Source organism: Neoarius graeffei, chromosome 2 (assembly GCF_027579695.1).
Source record: "Neoarius graeffei isolate fNeoGra1 chromosome 2, fNeoGra1.pri, whole genome shotgun sequence".
Classification (NCBI taxonomy): domain Eukaryota; kingdom Metazoa; phylum Chordata; class Actinopteri; order Siluriformes; family Ariidae; genus Neoarius; species Neoarius graeffei.
This window is the reverse complement of record NC_083570.1, coordinates 2,179,950-2,200,571: the sequence shown is the minus strand read 5'-3', so window position 1 is coordinate 2,200,571 and position 20,622 is coordinate 2,179,950. Positions and strand designations below refer to the sequence as shown.

The window sequence follows — 20,622 nt, the reverse complement described above, 5'->3', positions numbered from 1 at the left end:
CTGGAGTGAAAGAAATGCTTTCACTGGGAGGAAATTTCATCAGTATTGTGTCTTTAAAGCAGAAAAGGGGACAAAAACTCATCAAATGACGTGAATATTGTGATACTTGGATGAGGTTACTGACCACATTTTTAACCAGCGAATTACTAATTGTATTGGAATATATTTTAACGTAACCTCCCAACCCTGACAATGCCTACTTTGCCTATTTGTTCAAACAAGGTATGATATTACCTCATATGTATTATGCTGTCACTCAAACTCAGGGGGCGTAATCTATTTCTATACTATAAAAGCACCAGAGCTGCATGACCCATAAGTTATTCAACTGTGACCTTACACACTGGTTTACAGTCGTAGCATGTGATACATGAGGGGTTTCTTTTAGCTCTGTAGGCATTAGTGAAATGCTGTATTCATGAATCAGATGGAGTTTAACCAATCTGATCGCTGTGTGAATTTCTCCTGTCCAGAGAGATCTGTATCTCCTGCTGCTTATATCTTACTGTACGTGTGTTCAGCTGGTGTGGTTCTTCTAACAGTGTGTGGAAATCTGCTCGTCATCATCTCTGTTTTTCACTTCAAGCAGCTTCACACACCAACAAACACACTCGTGTTCTCTCTGGCCGTGTCGGATTTCTTCGTTGGTGCTTTTCTAATGCCGCCGATATTGATCTGGATAATCGAGTCATGCTGGATATTTGGGAGAGACGTCTGTCTCTACCTTTTAATGATTTCTGGTTTCATCACAATCGTGTCCGTCTATAATGTTGCTCTGATTGCTGTTGATCGATATTTGGCTCTCTCAAACCCCTTTCTCTACATGAACCATGTCTCTGTGAGGATCACTCGTGTTGTAATTGTTTTTGACTGGGGTGTAGTGATGGTCTATAACATGGCACTCTTATATTTCAATGGAATCTTCATGAATGTTTTACTGTGTCCTGGAGAGTGTTTTTACTTTCTAAATGAGGTTTGGTCTGTAATTGATATTGTATTTTCATTTATCTTTCCACTTTCTGTTATAATCATATTGTATACTCGGGTTTTTGTGATTGCTAAGAAACATGCCACTGTGATCAGAGAGCTTAATAATCACACACGGTCTAAAACACAGAAAATCACATCACACTCGATGAAATCTGAGAGAAAAGCAGCTAAAGTCCTCGGCATTTTAGTTTCTGTATTTCTGGTGTGTTTACTTCCATATTTTATTTATAGCTTATTAGGTTATGTTATTGAAGTCCAGCAAGAAACTGTTCATACAATCATTTTCATAATTTGTCTTAATTCCACCATTAATCCATTTATTTATGCTCTGTTTTACCCGTGGTTCAGGAGGTGCATTAAATTAATTATCACTCTGCAAATATTCCAAACAGACTCTGCATTAATCAATGTATTTTCATAAACAGCTGGGGCTTTCTTTGTTTGTTTTTTTGTTTTGTTTTAATTCCACCTGATCATGTTCCCAAATATTGCTGTTAACCTAGTAACAGAGGACGTAAAGGGAACATTAGAATTTGGTTCTCTAAAGGTTAGGTTATAACCAAACCAAAAACTACCATTTAAAGAACGTTCCCTTTGGTTACAGCAAAAACCAAACAAAGGCTAACGTTCCTTGAACTTTTAGGGAACCCCTCATATGAAACGTTAGCCAGTAGTTGCACTGCTATCACCACACAATGTTATGCTTGGCTGTTTTTTGGTTGTTCTGAGAACCAGTGCTGACAGTTTTTGTTTCCTTGATATTTTACACTAGGCCAGCCTAGTGTGACATTATTTATTAATTTCTCCTGTTCATTTTTATGGTAGGGGTAAATTGGACTAAAGTGCAAATAGAGTAAAATACAAAAAGTTATGATATTTGTTTTAAATTCAGTGAAATGGAGACATACACAAAAGTAGGTCTAACTTACAAAGAGTGCAAAGAGTACCATACAAAGTGAATTATATTGCAAGTTGCATTCCAACCGGGGTTCCCCATTCATTGTGTGTGTGGTAGGCAAGAGCCTAATTACCTGATAATGCAAGCCATTGGTAGGCTGCTATTAAGATTCCACATATTAAATGGCTGATTAGCTGGCCATTGCATTTTATCTTTTGCAAACTTGTTTAAAGACAACATTATTGGTGCTGGATTTGGTGGACCCCTTGCATTTGTGGCCTTAAAAACAATATTTCAAATTATATCCCGCAGTACAACAGTTTTTTCCCCCTAATGATTTGTTATGTTCTCTCCTTTTTCTCTTGGCTATGAAAATCTGTGTGCATATCACTGTATTAGTGCAGCCTTCATTCATTGCTTCTCCATTCATTGTTTTTATAGCACATTAATTGAACCAAAGCTGAAATAGAAAGAGTAAAGTAGGCTCCAATAAAATAAGTACAGATGTCTCAAGTTGTTTTAACTTGTTTTAAATTCAGTGAAATGCAGACACACATAAGTAGGCCAAGAGCCTAATTACTTGATAATGACAGCCATTGTTAGGCTACTGCTATTCAGATTACACACATTAAATGGCTGATTAGCTGGCCATTGCATTTTATCTTTTGCAAACTGGTTTAAAGACAACATTTATTGATGCTGGGCTTTGTGGACCCATTGTATTTGTGGCCTTAAAAAACAATATTTAATTTTTTATCCTGCAGTACAACACAGTTTTTTCCCCTAATGACTTGGTATGTTCTCTCCTTGTTTCTCTTGGCTATGAAAAACAGTGAGCATAACACTGTATTAGTGCAGCCCACAGACCTAAAGTAAACTATAGACCCTTTTCAGTCACATGACCTTCGTAAACGCGACCGCCATTTTGGACATGTAGTGGACTTCAGCTCGAATCGGTTTGAATGCGAGGAAGGCGACAAACGAAAAACATAAAAGAAAACGGAGCGAGATGCAGAAAACACCTTCACTATCCAGCGACGTAGGGCATTTACAGGGCGAGCAGAGGGAGAGGTATTTGCAAAAATTGAGGTTAGCAGGCTTAGAGAATGACGTTTACCTGCTTCCACCAGGATTGTTCACTGACGTACGGAAGTACACGAAGCCCTCATCTTTACCTGACTTCGGTCCACATGATCTGTATACCTATGTCGTTAAAAACCCATCGCCATACACATACACGCCAACGTCCGAGGTTCCGGAGCGCGCTCCGGCTTGCTCCCCCTCAAATTAAGCAGCAAATTAATTTGAGAGGAACCTCGGCCGGAGCACTCCGGGAGCAAGCCGGCGCACGCTGCTTAATTTGAGGGGAACCTCAGCCGGAGCACTCTGGGAGCAAGCCGGAGCGCGCTGCTTAATTTGAGGGGGAGCAAGCCGGAGCGCGCTCCGGAACCTCGGACGTTGGCTCCAGCAGCTATTTATACTGGATCCGATGTAAATAGCTGCCGGATCATAATTACAGTAAACTAGTAAATACAGTAAAGGAAAAACTTGAGACTGAAAGGTTTTAACAGTCATCCAAATGACTGAACGTAAACATTGCTACAGTAACATACCAGCTACTTGTTGACATTAGCTAGTCAACAATAGCTACTACAGAAGAACAAAGAGGTTACAATGGGTTATTTTAACCTATTTGGTTACACACTCGCCGCCACAGAATGTTAACACCAATGTAATGCCTTTTCTGGCTAATTTTATTCGTCTTACCTCCAACAAAGTGGTCACTACACAAGCGTTGGTATGCCGAGGGCTGCCAATCTTTCCTGTTACTGGCCGCTATCCATCTTCTCCATTGAGATCCGATAAAATGATAAACCTTGCCTTGTTTGTTGATGGTTACTACATCCAGGTGCACAACAATATAGTGGCATGATGGAAGTCTTGCTGAAAGTAAAAACTTTCTTTGCTGCCATTCCTCAATGTTGGCTGTGGTAAACTACTGGTAGTACATGTCCAAAATGGCGGCCGCATTTGTCATGACGTCACGTGAAAAGGGTCTATAGACCACTTTCACTGACGTCACCCGAAACTGGAAGTAAACAGACCCTGCGCCATTTTGGAAGACCAACAAACTCGTGATTAGGGCAGCGGTATGTGAACCCACGAGAATAAAGTGGAGTGGCAAACGACTTAAACAAACAAATCTGAGCTCTTTTATTTATGATTTATTGGCCCAACAGTAGACTTGAATGAAACCTGTGTGAGACTTGGCAAAAAACTGTGGATATAATGGATAAGTCTGTGCATGATCTGCGGACACTTTGAGGTAAGCAAACGCAAGAAATTCAGATTTAAAACATGCTAAATTGGCCTCAAGTTGATAACTGTATGAGGAGCAAGCCTCCCAGACTTGTACAATTTAATAATAATAATAATAATAATAATAATAATAATAATAATAATTTAGGATGGTTTGGGGCTTGCTCTCCCTCCTATTATATAAATAAAACATAGTTGTTGTGTAGGCATATATCATAAATACATATGTATAATTTGGATAAATTAACCTAAATTATGGATACCTTAATAGTAACAAAAAGTACTAATTTTTCAACTGAAAAGATATATTATTAAAAGATAAATATCAACAAGATTACCTTGGCCATAACTATGTGTAGGTTATTCTGAATAACAGCTGTAATATCACGAACCAAGCCACTAACAACATAATTGTAAGCCTGTAGGCCTTTGTAGGCTTTCAAGTCATCAGCAGTGTAGGCAGTGGGTGTAAGCAACAAATAGTTTACAATGTCTGGGTAGCAAACAGATGGCAGAATTGGTGTCCGGTCCTCCTTATGTATCTGACACGGAGAAATAATATAAATCGTGCTGCCTACCAGATTACAGTCGTCTGTTTTATTGTATCAGTACTAGTATCACTGACTATACTCATCAGTCATAGATTAGTCGAGTACAACATGACCAGGTTGCTTTTTTTCCATTTGACTGTCGCAAGTTTTTTCAGGCTGGTACAGTCAAAAATTGAAAAACGTTTTGGCCTACTAAACTAGTCATCGATTCTACTAGTGTATTAATTGGAGTCGACATGAAAACGTTCGGTAAAAACTTTAAACCAGTACAATCTCTTCTTCAAAGTTTCACCAAATGGTTTTATTTATGCAATTTAAAGATCATAATACTGTATAACTTTGGTCGAGTAAAAACACGGAGCAAAAACATGGCTGAATCCTGAATGACTCCTATTTGTTTAAAGAGTGGACTACATAGGTGGCAAAATGTAATTTCTTTTTCCCTGCAATGGAAGCGCACTTGTATACCGAGGAGGAAAGCAATTTGCATTACAGCCGTGAGGCGGCTCGGCTCGGTTTTCCCTTTCAGGCGCTCTCGTTTTCTGTTAGAATTTGGTAAAGAAAAAAATATATATATTATTTACCAGCTTACCGGGTCCATTAACATAAATCTGACAGCTGACAAGGTTGGGATATAAACGAACTTTTGCGTTAAACTGTGTGCTTGGATTCACATAATTTTTTTCTGAGTCTTATCATATGGGTCAAACCCATCAATCACAGCCAGTTTCTCCACATACCGTGCCCTTTCTGCAGCTGGTAATGTACTCACATAACCTGAATTATCATCCATCGTGTCACTTTACTCTCGCTCGTACTTTGTTTTATATTGTGAATGCATGTACTTGGTCTTCCAATATGGCGCCTAACAAAATCTCGCGGTGCGGTGACGTCATGTGAAAGGGGTCTATACTGGCAGTCGGTCACGTGGTACCGGAATCTGTGGCCTCATCATTTGTCTCACGATTTGGATTTGGCTGCCAGTTTGTGACACACCCGTTCTCCCCTGCGACTGCATCCATAAGTGCCTGCACACAGACACTGGATATCGATAGAAATCTTCTTGATAGTAGTTTGAAATGAAACTATGAAGTGACAGGGACATACACCCACTCTGGCATCTTGATTTATTCATAAGATGTCTTTTCATCACCCTTTTTAAAACTTTCATTATCCATAAGGCAGGTTCTTAACATAACAACTTTGTTTATATGTAGGCTTTGTTACATGAAATTTGGAATGATGGTGTATATTATTCTCTGGCCTGTACCTACGAGGCCTTTTTCTCAACAAAGCATGACATCATTTATTATGTTGTCAAAGAAACTGGGGAGGCGTGATCAATTTCTGAACTATAAAATCACCAGGGCTGTTTGAGTCATAAGTCATTTAATTAGATACTGTTTTCCTTGAAGCTCTGTAGGCATTAGTGAAATGTTGTATTCATGAACCTGATGGACTTGAACCAATCTGATCGCTGTGTGAATTTCTCCTGTCCAGAGAGATCTGTATCTCCTGCTGCTTATATCTTACTGTACGTGTGTTCAGCTGCTGTGGTTCTTCTAACAGTGTGTGGAAATCTGCTCGTCATCATCTCTGTTTTTCACTTCAAGCAGCTTCACACACCAACAAACACACTCGTGTTCTCTCTGGCCGTGTCGGATTTCTTTGTTGGTGCTTTTGTAATGCCGCCGATGTTAATCTGGATAATCGAGTCATGCTGGATATTTGGGAGAGATTTCTGTACCAGTTTTTTATTGATTAATGGATTCCTCACAATCGTGTCCATCTATAATATTGCTCTGATTGCTGTGGATCGATATTTGGCTCTCTCAAACCCCTTTCTCTACATGAACCATGTCTCTGTGAGGATTATTCTCGTTGTAATTATTTTTGACTGGGGTGTAGTGATGGTCTATAACTTGGCACTCTTATATTTCAATGGAATCTTCATGAATGTTTTACTGTGTCCTGCAGAGTGTTTTTACTTACTAAATGAGGTTTGGTCTGTAATTGATATTGTATTTTCATTTATCTTTCCACTTTCTGTCATAATCATATTGTATACTCGGGTTTTTGTGATTGCTAAGAAACATGCCACTGCGATCAGAGAGCTTAATAATCACACACGGTCTAAAACACAGAAAATCACATCACACTCGATGAAATCTGAGAGAAAAGCAGCTAAAGTCCTCGGCATTTTAGTTTCTGTATTTCTAGTGTGTTTACTTCCATATTTTATTTACAGCTTATTAGGTGATGTTATTGAAGTCCAGCAAGCAACTTTTCATACAGTCATTTTCATAATGTATCTTAATTCCACCATGAATCCATTTATTTATGCTCTGTTTTATCCATGGTTTAGGAGGTGCATTAAATTAATTATCACTCTGCAAATATTCCAAACAGACTCTGCATTAATAAACGTACTTTCATGAACAGCCTTTTTCTACTCCACTTGATGTTCCCAAATATTCTTTCGATTACGTTCATTATGCCATATATTAAATATGTTTTATATATATATAAAACAGTCCTTAATCTATATTTCAGCTTTCATTTCCTGATATTTACATATAGATGTATTAAAAAGACAAGAACATGACACCACTGGTGTGCCAAAGTATACAGACTGATAGTCTTTAGGTAAATTAAAGTAATTAACACTTAATATTTGGTTGCATATCCCTTGTTTGCAATAACTACATCAAGCCGGTAACCCTGTGACATCACCAAACTGTTGTTGTATTTTTGTAATGGGTTTCCAGACTTGTAGCACAGCTTCTTTCAGTTTTATCACTTCTCTCTATACATGAGTGACCTCTGGCCTCATGAGGTGGAGAACCAGACACTCCAGGGTCTTCATAATATAGGATGTTAAGGCCACCGGGCAGTAATCGTTTATCTCAATTGGTCACCCTACTTTGGGCATCGGTATGAGACAGGATGTTTTCCACTGCACTGGAACTTTGCCTAGTCATAGACTCATGTTGAAGAGCCACCAGAGGGGCTCAGCTCGCTGGGCTGCACAGTCCTTCAGGAGTCTTGGACACACACCGTTTGGGCCTGCTGCTTTCCCTGGACGCAGTCTCCCAAGCTCCACCCTTACCTCATCAACTGTGAAGGATGGGGGCAGGTAACCAGAAGTGGTGGGTGTTGCAGCTGCATTGGTAGGGGAGCTGTTGCATACAGGAGACAGTAGAGTGGACAGTGGAGCATTTCTGGAGCAGGAGCAGCATCTGAAGTGATGGTGGGAGAGCCAAATACTTGTTTTGTAATGTTGAGTAGCTAGTCTGATAATAATAAGAAGGAATTTGGACTTACCTGAAGTAGGCTAAATGTAAAATAACAGCATTCTAGGCTGTAGGTGAATATCTTTTAATGTTTTTATTTTTATGTATAATGTTATTTTAGTCAGCAGCAACTGTTAACTGAAATTATAAGATTTAAGATGTTAACATCATCCTGGCCTGCAGGCAATACCTGGTGGGGTCAACAATGAAAAAATAAAAAAACAATTACAGCGTTTTTTTCAAAAACTGAGCAATGTAAGTATCATATTGCCTGTTAATTTTCCCAGATGTGGCAGATATTCTTTTGATAATGTTGAGTAGCTAGTCTGACAATAATAAGAAGGCATTTGCACTTACCTGAAGGCACGAGTGTGAATCATTTCAATTTTTTTTTTTAAATTTATTTTTGGACATTCCCTTTTTGTTAGAAGTTACAGTAAAAGTTTTTGTGATGATATTCTTCATCCTGCTGAGCTCAGCAAATGTTTAAATAAAACATGCAGAAGACATGAAATTTTGGAGCCTGATTAATATACCAGACAAATAACAATTTGATCATGTATGGCTAGTGTTGACCAGGTAGGCCATTGCATACCAATGTTCATTCAGTTAGAAATCTCACAATTCTAATGTATATTGAAGCTTCAGTACATACAGTATATATATATATATATATATATATATATATATATATATATATATATATATATATATATATATATATATTATAGCCCTGTGATGACCTGGTGACTTGTCCAGGGTGTACCCCGCCTTTCGCCCGTAGTCAGCTGGGATAGGCTCCAGCTTGCCTGCGACCCTGTAGAAGGATAAAGCGGCTAGAGATAATGAGATGAGATGAGATATATATATTATATGCATTTTCACAAAATGTAATCATTTGCTGACAGCTCAGTCCCCCCCAGTTCAAAAATCCTATCTGCACCCCTGATTGGCTAAAATAATAATTATAATAACAAGTGTTGCCAGGCAAAACAGACCCTGCGTGGTAGCACCAATGACTTGACCTGCCTGATATTTGACCCCCAACCACAAAGAAACTATGAGAGATACCCCATCATGTACCATATCAATGGAAGCAGAATTGAAAGATGAACATTTTGGATTTAGTTTGAAGTAAATATGATGAATATGAAGGAAGATATTGCAAAAAAAATGATTTTGACCTTTTTGGTGACTATGGCAGCGGGGGCGTGGTCAAGCGCCAGTCTGTGACAGGAGGGCGGTGTCAGGGAAGGTAAGTGGCAGAATCACTACACCTGAGAGCAATTAACCTGTGTTTGTGTCTTCCCAGTGACCGCGCCCTATATCAGGAGGGAGCGCGAGAGTGGAAGGAGCTCATCCCTTAACCAGACGCCGATTGTGTGTCTGTGTGTGTCTGTGTTAGTAATTGCATACTGTTAGACTGAAAAGTGTGGCAATAAAGCCGAGTTGTGAACCTGATCTCTGTCCTGCCATCCTCTGTGCTCCAACCACACATAGGGAACATACTACAGTGGTGCCGAAACCCGGGAGTGGAGCACCAACCCAGCAGCACCATGGAATCCTCCCCGTTCGCCGACCTGGTCCACACCCTTGCCACGGCTCAGCAAAGCCAGCACCAGGCGCTCGTCACACTCCGAAAGGAACAAAAGCAGCGCTTCGAAGCCCTGGTGCTGGCCCCGCAGGAAGATCGCGAGGCGTTCCGGCATCTCCTCGCGTCGGCGGGGTCCACCAGCGCTCCGGCCGCGGGCCCATCTCCCCTCACTGTCACCAAGATGGGCCCGCAGGACGACCCCGAGGCGTTCTTCACGTTGTTTGAACAGGTCGCCATAGCCTGGGGGTGGCCGATGGAGCAGCGCGCGGCACGCCTCCTCCCCCTACTAACGGGAGAGGCACAGCTGGCCGCACTACAGCTCCCCGCCGACCGCCGGCTGGCCTATGCGGACCTCCGCCGGGCCGTCCTCCAGCGCGTGGGGCGCACACCGGAACAACAGCGCAGGCGCTTCCGCGCGCTGCGATTGGAGAAAGTCGGCCAGCCGTTCGCATTCGGCCAGCAGCTCCGGGACGCCTGCTGGCAGTGGTTGAGGGCCAACGATCGCGACGCCGAGGGAATCATCGACCAGGTGGTACTGGAACAGTTCATCGCCCGCTTACCAGCAGGAACCGCGGAGTGGGTCCAGTGCCACCGCCCGGCGTCGCTGGATCAGGCAGTCGAGCTGGCGGAGGATCATTTGGCGGATGTCCCGGCGGCAGGACAGCAAATGGCATCTTCTCTTCTCTCCTCTTCTCTCTCTCTCTCTCTCTCCCCCTCCTCCTGTGTCCCGTCCTCGCCCCATTCCCCCACCGCGGAGGCGGGGGCCGGCACCACCCCAGCCGGCCCGCCGCACCCGTGGTGCCCTCCCGTTTCTCCCTTCTGTGTCTGTCTCTCCCCCACCTCAGGTGAGTGAGCCCCCAGATCACCGGTGCAGAGGGAAAGCCCGGGCCGATTTGCTGGCACTGCGGGGAGCCGGGCCACCTTCAACAGCAGTGCACAGCAATGGAAGTGGGCGTGGTGGTTCGGATCCCCAATGTGCCAGAGACCGCCCTCGATCGGGCCGGAGCATATCGAATACCGGTGAGTATCCAAGGGGCTACATATCAGGCGTTGGTGGATTCTGGTTGTAATCAGACCTCAATTCGCCAAAGCCTGGTTCAAAACGAGGCATTGGGGGGAGCACAAGGGGTGAAGGTGTTGTGTGTGCATGGGGATGTTCACCGCTACCCTTTGGTGTCGGTCCACATTATTTTCAGAGGGGAAATATTTATAGTGAAGGCGGCGGTTAATCCTCGCCTTACCCACTCTTTAATTTTGGGGACTGATAGGCCGGGATTTCGGGGTTTAATGATGCGCCTAGTAGAGAGTGGGTCCTGCCATTTGACAGGGGGAGGTCCTGGGGTCGCTTTGGTGGGAGCAGCTGTCACAGAGCTGTCTAGATCTTCTCCGCGTCAGAGTGAGGAGCCGCCAGCTCCTCCTCTCTCTATTGGGGAATCCCTCACGGATTTCCCATTAGAGCAGTCACGAGACGAGACTCTGTGGCATGCGTTTGACCAAGTGAGAGTAATCGATGGTCAAACGCTCCAGCCGAACGCCACCCCATCCTTCCCCTACTTCGCGATTATGAAGGATAGATTATACCGAGTGACACAGGACACTCAAACTAAAGAGCGAGTCACGCAGCTTTTAATTCCGAAGAGCCGTCGGGAATTAGTATTCCAGGCAGCTCACTTTAATCCCATGGCTGGACACTTGGGGCAGGATAAAACACTAGCCCGAATAATGGCACAATTCTATTGGCCGGGGATTCACGGCGATGTCCGTAGGTGGTGTACGGCATGCCGCGAATGCCAGTTAGTAAATCCAGCGGCCATTCCAAAAGCGCCTTTGCGCCCTCTACCGTTAATCGAGACCCCGTTTGAGAGAATTGGGATGGATCTCGTCGGGCCATTAGATCGGTCAGCACGAGGGTACCGCTTTATATTAGTTCTGGTGGACTATGCAACGTGATACCCGGAAGCAGTGCCTCTGCGCAATATCTCCGCATGCAGTATTGCAGAGGCACTCTTCCGCGTCATCTCCCGAGTTGGAATCCCGAAAGAGATTCTGACTGATCAAGGCACTTCGTTTATGTCATGAACACTGCGCAAACTGTATTGGTTACTGGGGATTAAGCCAATCCGCACCAGCGTGTATCACCCACAAACGGACGGTTTAGAAGAACAGTTCAACCGCACCCTCAAAAATATTATTAAGAAATTCGTAAGTGAGGACGCACGTAATTGGGATAAGTGGCTCGAACCCTTGCTGTTCTCAGTGCGAGAGGTCCCCCAAGCCTCCACGGGGTTCTCCCCATTCTAATTATTATATGAGCGTGAGCCGCGCGGCATCCTGGACGTGCTGCAGGAAAATTGGGAGGCGGGACCTTCACAAAGTAAGAATGAAATTCAGTATGTTATGGACCTGCGCGCAAAACTCCACACGCTCACCCACCTAACTCAGGAGAATTTGCGGCAGGGTATGCAAACAAGGGTACGCGCCATAGAGAGTTCACACCGGGAGATAAGGTACTCATACTGTTGCCCACGTCGAGCTCCAAATTGATCGCCAAGTGGCAAGGACCCTTTGAGGTCACACTGCGAGTCAGGGACGTCGACTATGAGGTGAGGCGAATGGACAGGGGTGGGGCGCTACAGATTTACCACCTCAATCTGCTTAAACTCTGGAATGAGGAGGTCACCGTGGTATTGGTGTCGGTGGTTCCAGAGAAGGCAGAGCTGGGGCCGGAGGTTCAAAAAGGGACATTGGCATCATATACCTCTCCGGTCCCCTGTGGAGACCACCTCTCCCCGACCTAACTCATGGAGGTCGCACAGTTGCAGACCGAGTTTTCGGATGTGTTCTCGTCCCTGCCCGGTCACACTAACCTCATAGAGCACCACATAGAGACGCCCCGGGGGTGGTAGTGCGTAGCCGCCCTTACAGGCTACCCGAACACAAAAAAAAAGGTGGTTCGGGAAGAACTTCAGACTATGCTCGAAATGGGCATCGTCGAGGAGTCCCACAGTGACTAGAGCAGCCCGGTGGTCATGGTACCCAAGGCCGACAGGTCGGTCCAGTTCTGTGTGGACTATAGAAAAGTCAATGCGGTGTCTAAATTCGACGCGTACCCAATGCCTCATATTGATGAGTTGCTCGATCGACTCGGAACTGCTCGCTTTTATTCGACGCAGGATTTGACGAAGGGATATTGGCAGATCCCCTTGACTCCACTATCCTGAGAAAAAACTGCCTTTTCCACACTGTTTGGTTTACACCAATTCGTCACCCTTCCGTTTGGGCTGTTTGGGGCGCCCGCTACGTTTCAGCGGCTGATGGACAAAATCCTCCGCCCTCATGCCACTTATGCAGCCGCGTATTTAGATGACATCATCATCTATAGTAATGACTGACAGCGGCACCTCGAACATCTGAGGGCCGTCCTTAGGTCGCTGAGGTGAGCGGGGCTCACAGCCAACCCAAAGAAGTGTGCGATTGGGCGGGTGGAAGTACGGTATCTGGGCTTCCACTTGGGCAACGGGCAGGTGCGTCCCCAAATTAATAAGACGGCAGCAATTGCGGCCTGCCCGAGGCCCAAGATCAAAAAGGGGGTGAGACAGTTCCTGGGGCTGGCTGGCTATTATCGTAGGTTTATAACTAATTATTCGGACATCACCAGCCCGCTGACTGGGGTGTAGTGATGTTCTATAACTTGGCACTCTTATATTTCAATGGAAACTTCATGAATGTTTTACTGTGTCCTGGAGAGTGTTTTTACTTTGTAAATGAGGTTTTGTCTGTAACTGATCTTGTAATAACATTTATTTTTCCATGTTCTGTCATAATCATATTGTATACTGGGGTTTTTGTGATTGCTAAGAAACATGCCACTGCGATCAGAGAGCTTAATAATCACACACGGCCTGAAACACAGAAAATCACATCACACTTGATGAAATCTGAGAGAAAAGCAGCTAAAGTCCTCGGCATTTTAGTTTCTGTATTTCTGGTGTGTTTACTTCCATATTATATTTACAGAGTTTTAGATTATGTTATTGAAGTCCAGCAAGAAACTTTTCATACAATCATTTTCATAATTTGTCTTAATTCCACCATTAATCCATTTATTTATGCTCTGTTTTACTCGTCGTTCAGGAGGTGCATTAAATTAATTATCACTCTGCAAATATTCCAAACAGACTCTGCATTAATCAGTGTATTTTCATAAACAGCTGGGTTTTTTGTTTTGTTTTGTTTTGTTTTAATTCCACCTGATCATGTTCCCAAATATTGCTTTTACTGTATATTCATCATTATCTTCTTCTCCCTTGTCCAGCACTGCTGCCATTCCGGCTCCATTTGGACCCTCTTGAGCCATGTCATAATCACTGGAGCATAATTTTAAGCCAGATGCCCTTCCTGCCACAACCCTCACACCGGTTCATCAGAGGGTTCACCATCTTGCTTAAGAAATGTCCCAAGCACCTCGAGTGGAACAAGGCTGCGGAGGATGCCTTCAAAGAGCTCAAATCAGCCATCACAATAACACCAATTCTCAGACATCCAGATCCTTCAAAATCAACCATCGTGGCTGTAGATGCCTCCGAGACAGAAATGGGAGAGGTGTTGTCACAGCGCTTTGGGGAGAAGCCCAAGCTACACCCTGTTGCCTTTTTTTTTGAAGAAAATCTCAACGTCTACACAGAATTATGACATCAGGAATCTGGAACTTCTTGCAGTAAAGCTTTCCCTAGAGGAATGGAGACACTGGCTTGAGGGGGCCACACATCCATTTCTTATTCTCTCTGATCCTAAGAACCTTGAAAATCTAAAGACAGCCAAATGGCTGAATCCATGTCAGGCAAGGTGGGCACTCTTCTTCACACCTTTCCAGGTCACCATCTCCAACCTTACTAATTCCAGAAACACTAAGACCAATGCGTGATCCAGAATTCACACATCTACAACCATCAACCAAGAACCCACTCCTATCCTGCAACCTACATTGTTTTACAAAAGTATTTATCCCCCTTGATGTTTGTCCCATTTTGTTGCATTACAACCTGGAATAAAAATGGCTTGTTTGGGGGGGTTCGCATCATTTTATTTACACAACATGCCTACCACTTTAAAGGTGCAAAATGTTTTTTATTGCGAGACAAACAATAATTAAGAGGAAAAAACAGAAATCTGGAGTGTGCATAGGTATTCACCCCTTTCATATGAAATCCCTAAATAAGAGCTGGTCCAACCAGTTAACTTCATAAGTCACATAATTAGTTGATTAAGATCCACCTGTGTGCAATAAAGTGTCATATGATCTGTGACATGATGTCTGCTTAAATCAACCTGTTCTGGAAGGCCCCTGACTCTGCAACATTATTAAGCAAGCAATATGATAACCAAGGAGCCTCCAAACAGGTCAGAGACAAAGTTGTGGAGAAGTATAGATCAGGGTTGGGTTATAAAAAATATCCCAAACTTTGAATATCCCACAGAGCACAATTAAATCAAATGTAGCAAGATGGAAAGATTATGGCACCACTACAAACCTGACAAGAGAAGGCCACCCACCAAAACTCACAGACCAGGCAAGGAGGGCATTAATCAGAGATGCAACAAAAACACCAAAAATAACACTGAAGGAGCTGCAAAGATCCACAGCAGAGATGGGAGTATCTGTCCATAGGACCACTTTAAGCCATACGCTCCACAGACCAGGGCTTTATGGAAGAGCAGCCAGAAAAAAGCCAATGCTTAATGAAAAAAATATATAAGAAAACACATTTGGCGTTTGCCTAACAGTATGTGGCAGATTCCCCAAATACATGGAAGAAGATTCTCTGGTCAAATGAGACTAAAGTTGATCTTTTTGGCCATCATGGGAAACACGATATGTGGTGCAAACGCAAAACTTTCCATCACTCTGAGAACACCATACCTACAGTGAGCCATGGTGGTGGCAGCATCATGCTGTGGGGATGTTTTTCATCTGCAGCGACAAGAAAGCTGGTCAGAATTGAAGGAAAGATGGATGGCACTAAATATGGAGCAGTTCTGGAGGAAAACCTGTTTGAGTCAGCCAGAGTTTTAAGACTGGGACAAAGGTTCACATTCTAACAGGACAATGACCCTAAATACACTGCTAAAGCTACATTACACTGGTTTAAAGGGAAACATTTAAATGTCTTGGAATGGCAGAGTCAAAGCCCAGACCTCAATCCAGTTGAGAATCTGAGGCATAACTTGAAGGTTGCTGTACACCGACGCAACCCATCTAACTTGAAGAGTTGGAGCAATTTTGCTTTGAGGAAAGGGCAAAAATCCCATTGGCTAGATATGCTAAGCTAATAGAGACATACCCCAAGAGACTTGCAGCTGTAATTGCTCTACAAAGGTGGCTCTACAAAGTATTGGCTTTGGTGAGGGTGAATGCCTATGCACACTCCAGATTTCTGTTTTTTCATCTTAAGTATTGTTTTTGTCACAATAAAAAACAATTTGCACTTTTTAAAGTGTTAAGCATGTTGTGTAAATCAAATGGTGCTCACTCCCCCCCAAAAAAAATCCATTTTAATTCCAGCTTGTAATGCAACAAAACAGGACAAACATGAAGTGGGATGAATACTTTTGCAAGACATTGTAAGTGTTTTGCTAATGCCATCACATGGGAAATTGACAAGGAAATAGTTCAAGCCCAACCTTGCGACCCTCCAGAAGCCTGTCCTCCTGGTCTTGTGTTCATCCCACCACAGTTCCAAGGCCAACTCATTACCTGGGCTCATTCATCCCCTGCGACTGGACATCCCAGTAGTCAACGTACATATCAGCTCATCTGAACTAGGTATTGGTGGGAGAACATGATGTCTGAGTTCGACAGGTTCGTTTCCACTTGCTCTGCCTCTGCCTAAGCCAAGGTACCTTTGGCTCCACCCATGGGTAAACTCTGTCCGCTGGCTACACCCCAAAGACCCTGGTCCCATCTGGCCATAGATTTCATCATGGATCTACCCAATTCACAGAACAACACAGTCATCATGGTGGTCATTGACCGATTCTCCAAGGTGTTAAGGCTCATCCCCTTGGCTAGTCTACCCACTGCCTTTGAAACCACCAAACTCCTCTCCTGACATGTCCTCCAGTACTATGGGATCCCTGAGGACATTGTAAGTGAATGGGGCCCCCAGTTCACTTCCAGGGTGTGGACTAAGTTCATTGACAAGCTAGGGGTTTTGGTGAGTCTAACCTCAAGACACCACCCACAGTCCAATGGCCAAGTGGAATGCGCCAATCAGGAGATCGGGCGCTGCCTGAGGGTGTTATCTCTGGAAACCCAAAAGACTGGTCACAATTCCTGCCCTGGGCTGAATACACCCAAAATTCTATGAAACACTCTGCCACCCAGCTCACACCATTCCGGTGCATCCTTAGATATCAGCCACCATTGTTTCCATGGGACGACTCACCCTTACAAATCCTGGCAGTGGACTCCTGGTTCTGAAGAAGTGAACAAGTGTGGCAAAGTGTTCACCAGAGGCTAGAACAGGTGGCCGGTAGGTATAAACTCTATGCGGACAAGCACAGAGGGGAAACACCTGTGGACTCACCTGGAGATGGTGTGGGGGTGTCCACAAAAGACCTGTGAGATCCCAACACAGGGCATAAGCTCCATGCCTGATACATGGGTCCTTTCAAAATCCTCCACAGAATTAACAAAGTGTCTTACAGACTTGAGCTCCCACAACATTGATGCCGGTCACCTACTTTTCATGTGTCATGCCTCAAACCTGCCATACAAGGACCCCTGTTCACCACTCAACCAGCCAGTGAACCTCCCTTGCCCGTAGAACTGGAGGAACAACCAGTATAACTCCCATTGTAGACATGGCAACCTGGAATATCTGGTGGAGTGGGAGGGGTATGGTCCAGAGGAATGCAGCTGGGTGCTTGCCAACATTATCCTAGACTCGCTTCTCACTCAAGAATTCTATACCAAACATCCCAAAAAGCCAGCACCCAGGAAAAGAGGTCTCCCCAGAAAAGAAAGTGCTCCCAGAATGAGCACCTTGGGGTGTTGAGTGCCCTCCCTCTGCCGAATATTGATTGAAGACACACGTGTTCCATAGTTCCTGTAATCAGCTCCACCTATTTAAGGACAGCAAACACACACATTGTGATGTATGGTTCAGTTTATCCATACCTGATTATACTGAGCTGTTGTTCCTAGCTGACTCTCAGTGACTCTGACCCTATTTTCTGTTAATCCCTGACTCTGAACGCTCGCCTAATCTCTGACATACTGTCTGCACATCGACCGACCTCTTGCTCGACTGTGACCTCATCATTTGTCTCACGATTTGGATTTGGCTGCCAGTTTGTGACACACCCGTTCTCCCCTGCGACTGCATCCATAAGTGCCTGCACACAGACACTGAATATCAATAGAAATCTTGTTGATAGTAGTTTGAAATGAAACTATGAAGTGACAGGGACATACACCCACTCTGGCATCTTGATTTATTCATAAGATGTCTTTTCATCACCCTTTTTAAAACTTTCATTATCCATAGGGCAGGTTCCTAACATAACAACTTTGTTTATATGTAGGCTTTGTTACATGAAATTTGCCATGATGGTGTATATTATTCTCTGGCCTGTACCAACTAGGCCTTTTTCTCAACAAAGCATGACATCATTTATTATGTTGTCAAAGAAACTGGGGAGGCGTGATCAATTTCTGAACTATAAAATCACCAGGGCTGTTTGAGTCATAAGTCATTTAATTAGTTATTGTTTTCCTTGAAGCTCTGTAGGCATTAGTGAAATGATGTATTCATGAACCTGATGGACTTGAACCGATCTGATCGCTGTATGAATTTCTCCTGTCCAGAGAGATCTGTATCTCCTGCTGCTTATATCTTACTGTACGTGTGTTCAGCTGCTGTGGTTCTTCTAACAGTGTGTGGAAATCTGCTCGTCATCATCTCTGTATTTCACTTCAAGCAGCTTCACACACCAACAAACATGCTCGTGCTCTCTCTGGCCGTGTCGGATTTCTTTGTTGGTGCTATTGTAATGCCGCCGATGTTAATGTGGATAATCGAGTCATGCTGGATATTTGGGAGAGATTTCTGTCCCAGTTTTTTATTGATTAATGGATTCCTCACAATCGTGTCCATCTATAATATTGCTCTGATTGCTGTGGATCGATATTTGGCTCTCTCAATCCCCTTTCTCTACATGAACCATGTCTCTGTGAGGATTATTCTCGTTGTAATTATTTTTGACTGGGGTGTAGTGATGGTCTATAACTTGGCACTCTTATATTTCACTGGAATCTTCATGAATATTTTACTGTGTCCTGGAGAGTGTTTTTACTTACTAAATGAGGTTTGGTATGTAATTGATATTGTATTTTCATTTATCTTTCCACTTTCTGTCATAATCATATTGTATACTCGGGTTTTTGTGATTGCTAAAAAACATGCCACTGTGATCAGAGAGCTTAATAATCACACACGGCCTGAAACACAGAAAATCACATCGCACTCGATGAAATCTGAGAGAAAAGCAGCTAAAGTCCTCGGCATTTTAGTTTCTGTATTTCTAGTGTGTTTACTTCCATATTTTATTTACAGCTTATTAGGTGATATTATTGAAGTCCAGCAAGCAACTTTTCATACAGTCATTTTCATAATTTATCTTAATTCCACCATGAATCCATTTATTTATGCTCTGTTTTATCCATGGTTTAGGAGGTGCATTAAATTAATTATCACTCTGCAAATATTCCAAACAGACTCTGCATTAATAAACGTACTTTCATGAACAGCCTTTTTCTACTCCACTTGATGTTCCCAAATATTCTTTCGATTACGTTCATTATGCCATATATTAAATATGTTTTATATATATATAAAACAGTCCTTAATCTATATTTCAGCTTTCATTTCCTGATATTTACATATAGATGTATTAAAAAGACAAGAACATGACACCACTGGTGTGCCAAAGTATACAAACTGATAGTCTTTAGGTAAATTAAAGTAATTAACACTTAATATTTGGTTGCATATCCCTTGTTTGCAATAACTACATCAAGCCGGTAACCCTGTGACATCACCAAACTGTTGTTGTATTTTTGTAATGGGTTTCCAGGCTTGTAGCACAGCTTCTTTCAGTTTTATCACTTCTTTCTATACATGAGTGACCTCTGGCCTCATGAGGTGGAGAACCAGACACTCCAGGGTCTTCATAATATAGGATGTTAAGGCCACCGGGCAGTAATCGTTTATCTCAACTGGTCACCCTACTTTGGGCATCGGTACGAGACAGGATGTTTTCAACTGCACTGGAACTTTGCCTAGTCATAGACTCATGTTGAAGACCCACCAGAGGGGCTCAGCTCGCTGGGCTGCACAGTCCTTCAGGAGCCTTGGACACACACCGTTTGGGCCTGCTGCTTTCCCTGGACGCAGTCTCCCAAGCTCCACCCTCACCTCATCAACTGTGAAGGATGGGGGCAAGTAACCAGAAGTGGTGGGTGCTGCAGCTGCATTGGTAGGGGAGCTGTTGCATACAGGAGACAGTAGAGTGGACAGTGGAGCAGGAGCAGCATCTGAAGTGATGGTGGGAGAGCCAAATACTTGTTTTGTAATGTTGAGTAGCTAGTCTGATAATAATAAGAAGGAATTTGGACTTACCTGAAGTAGGCTAAATGTAAAATAACAGCATTCTAGGCTGTAGGTGAATATCTTTTAATGTTGTTATTTTTATGTATAATGTTATTTTAGTCAGCAGCAACTGTTAACTGAAATTATAACATTTAAGATGTTAACATCGTCCTGGCCTGCAGGCAATCCCTGGTGGGGTCAACAATGAAAAAACAAAAAAACAATTACAGCATTTTTTTTCAAAAACTGAGCAATGTAAGTATCATATTGCCTGTTAACTTTCCCAGATGTGGCAGATATTCTTTTGATAATGTTAAGTAGCTAG

At 43.2% G+C, this 20,622-nt stretch overlaps 3 protein-coding genes across 3 annotated transcripts; all 3 read left to right on the top strand.

Annotated features, from left to right (window-relative positions):
- Positions 1-418: 418 nt before the first annotated feature.
- Positions 419-1,411, top strand: LOC132871400 (trace amine-associated receptor 13c-like). Its single transcript, XM_060905532.1, has one exon. It carries the CDS (start codon positions 419-421, stop codon positions 1,409-1,411), a length of 993 nt encoding a protein of 330 aa, XP_060761515.1.
- A 4,792-nt stretch (positions 1,412-6,203) lies between these two features.
- Positions 6,204-7,196, top strand: LOC132871394 (trace amine-associated receptor 13c-like). Its single transcript, XM_060905519.1, has one exon. The coding sequence runs from the start codon at positions 6,204-6,206 to the stop codon at positions 7,194-7,196; it is 993 nt and encodes a 330-aa protein (XP_060761502.1).
- Positions 7,197-18,459: 11,263 nt separating this feature from the next.
- On the top strand, positions 18,460-19,452 carry LOC132871386 (trace amine-associated receptor 13c-like). Its single transcript, XM_060905508.1, has one exon. It carries the CDS (start codon positions 18,460-18,462, stop codon positions 19,450-19,452), a length of 993 nt encoding a protein of 330 aa, XP_060761491.1.
- The last annotated feature ends 1,170 nt before the right edge of the window (positions 19,453-20,622 follow it).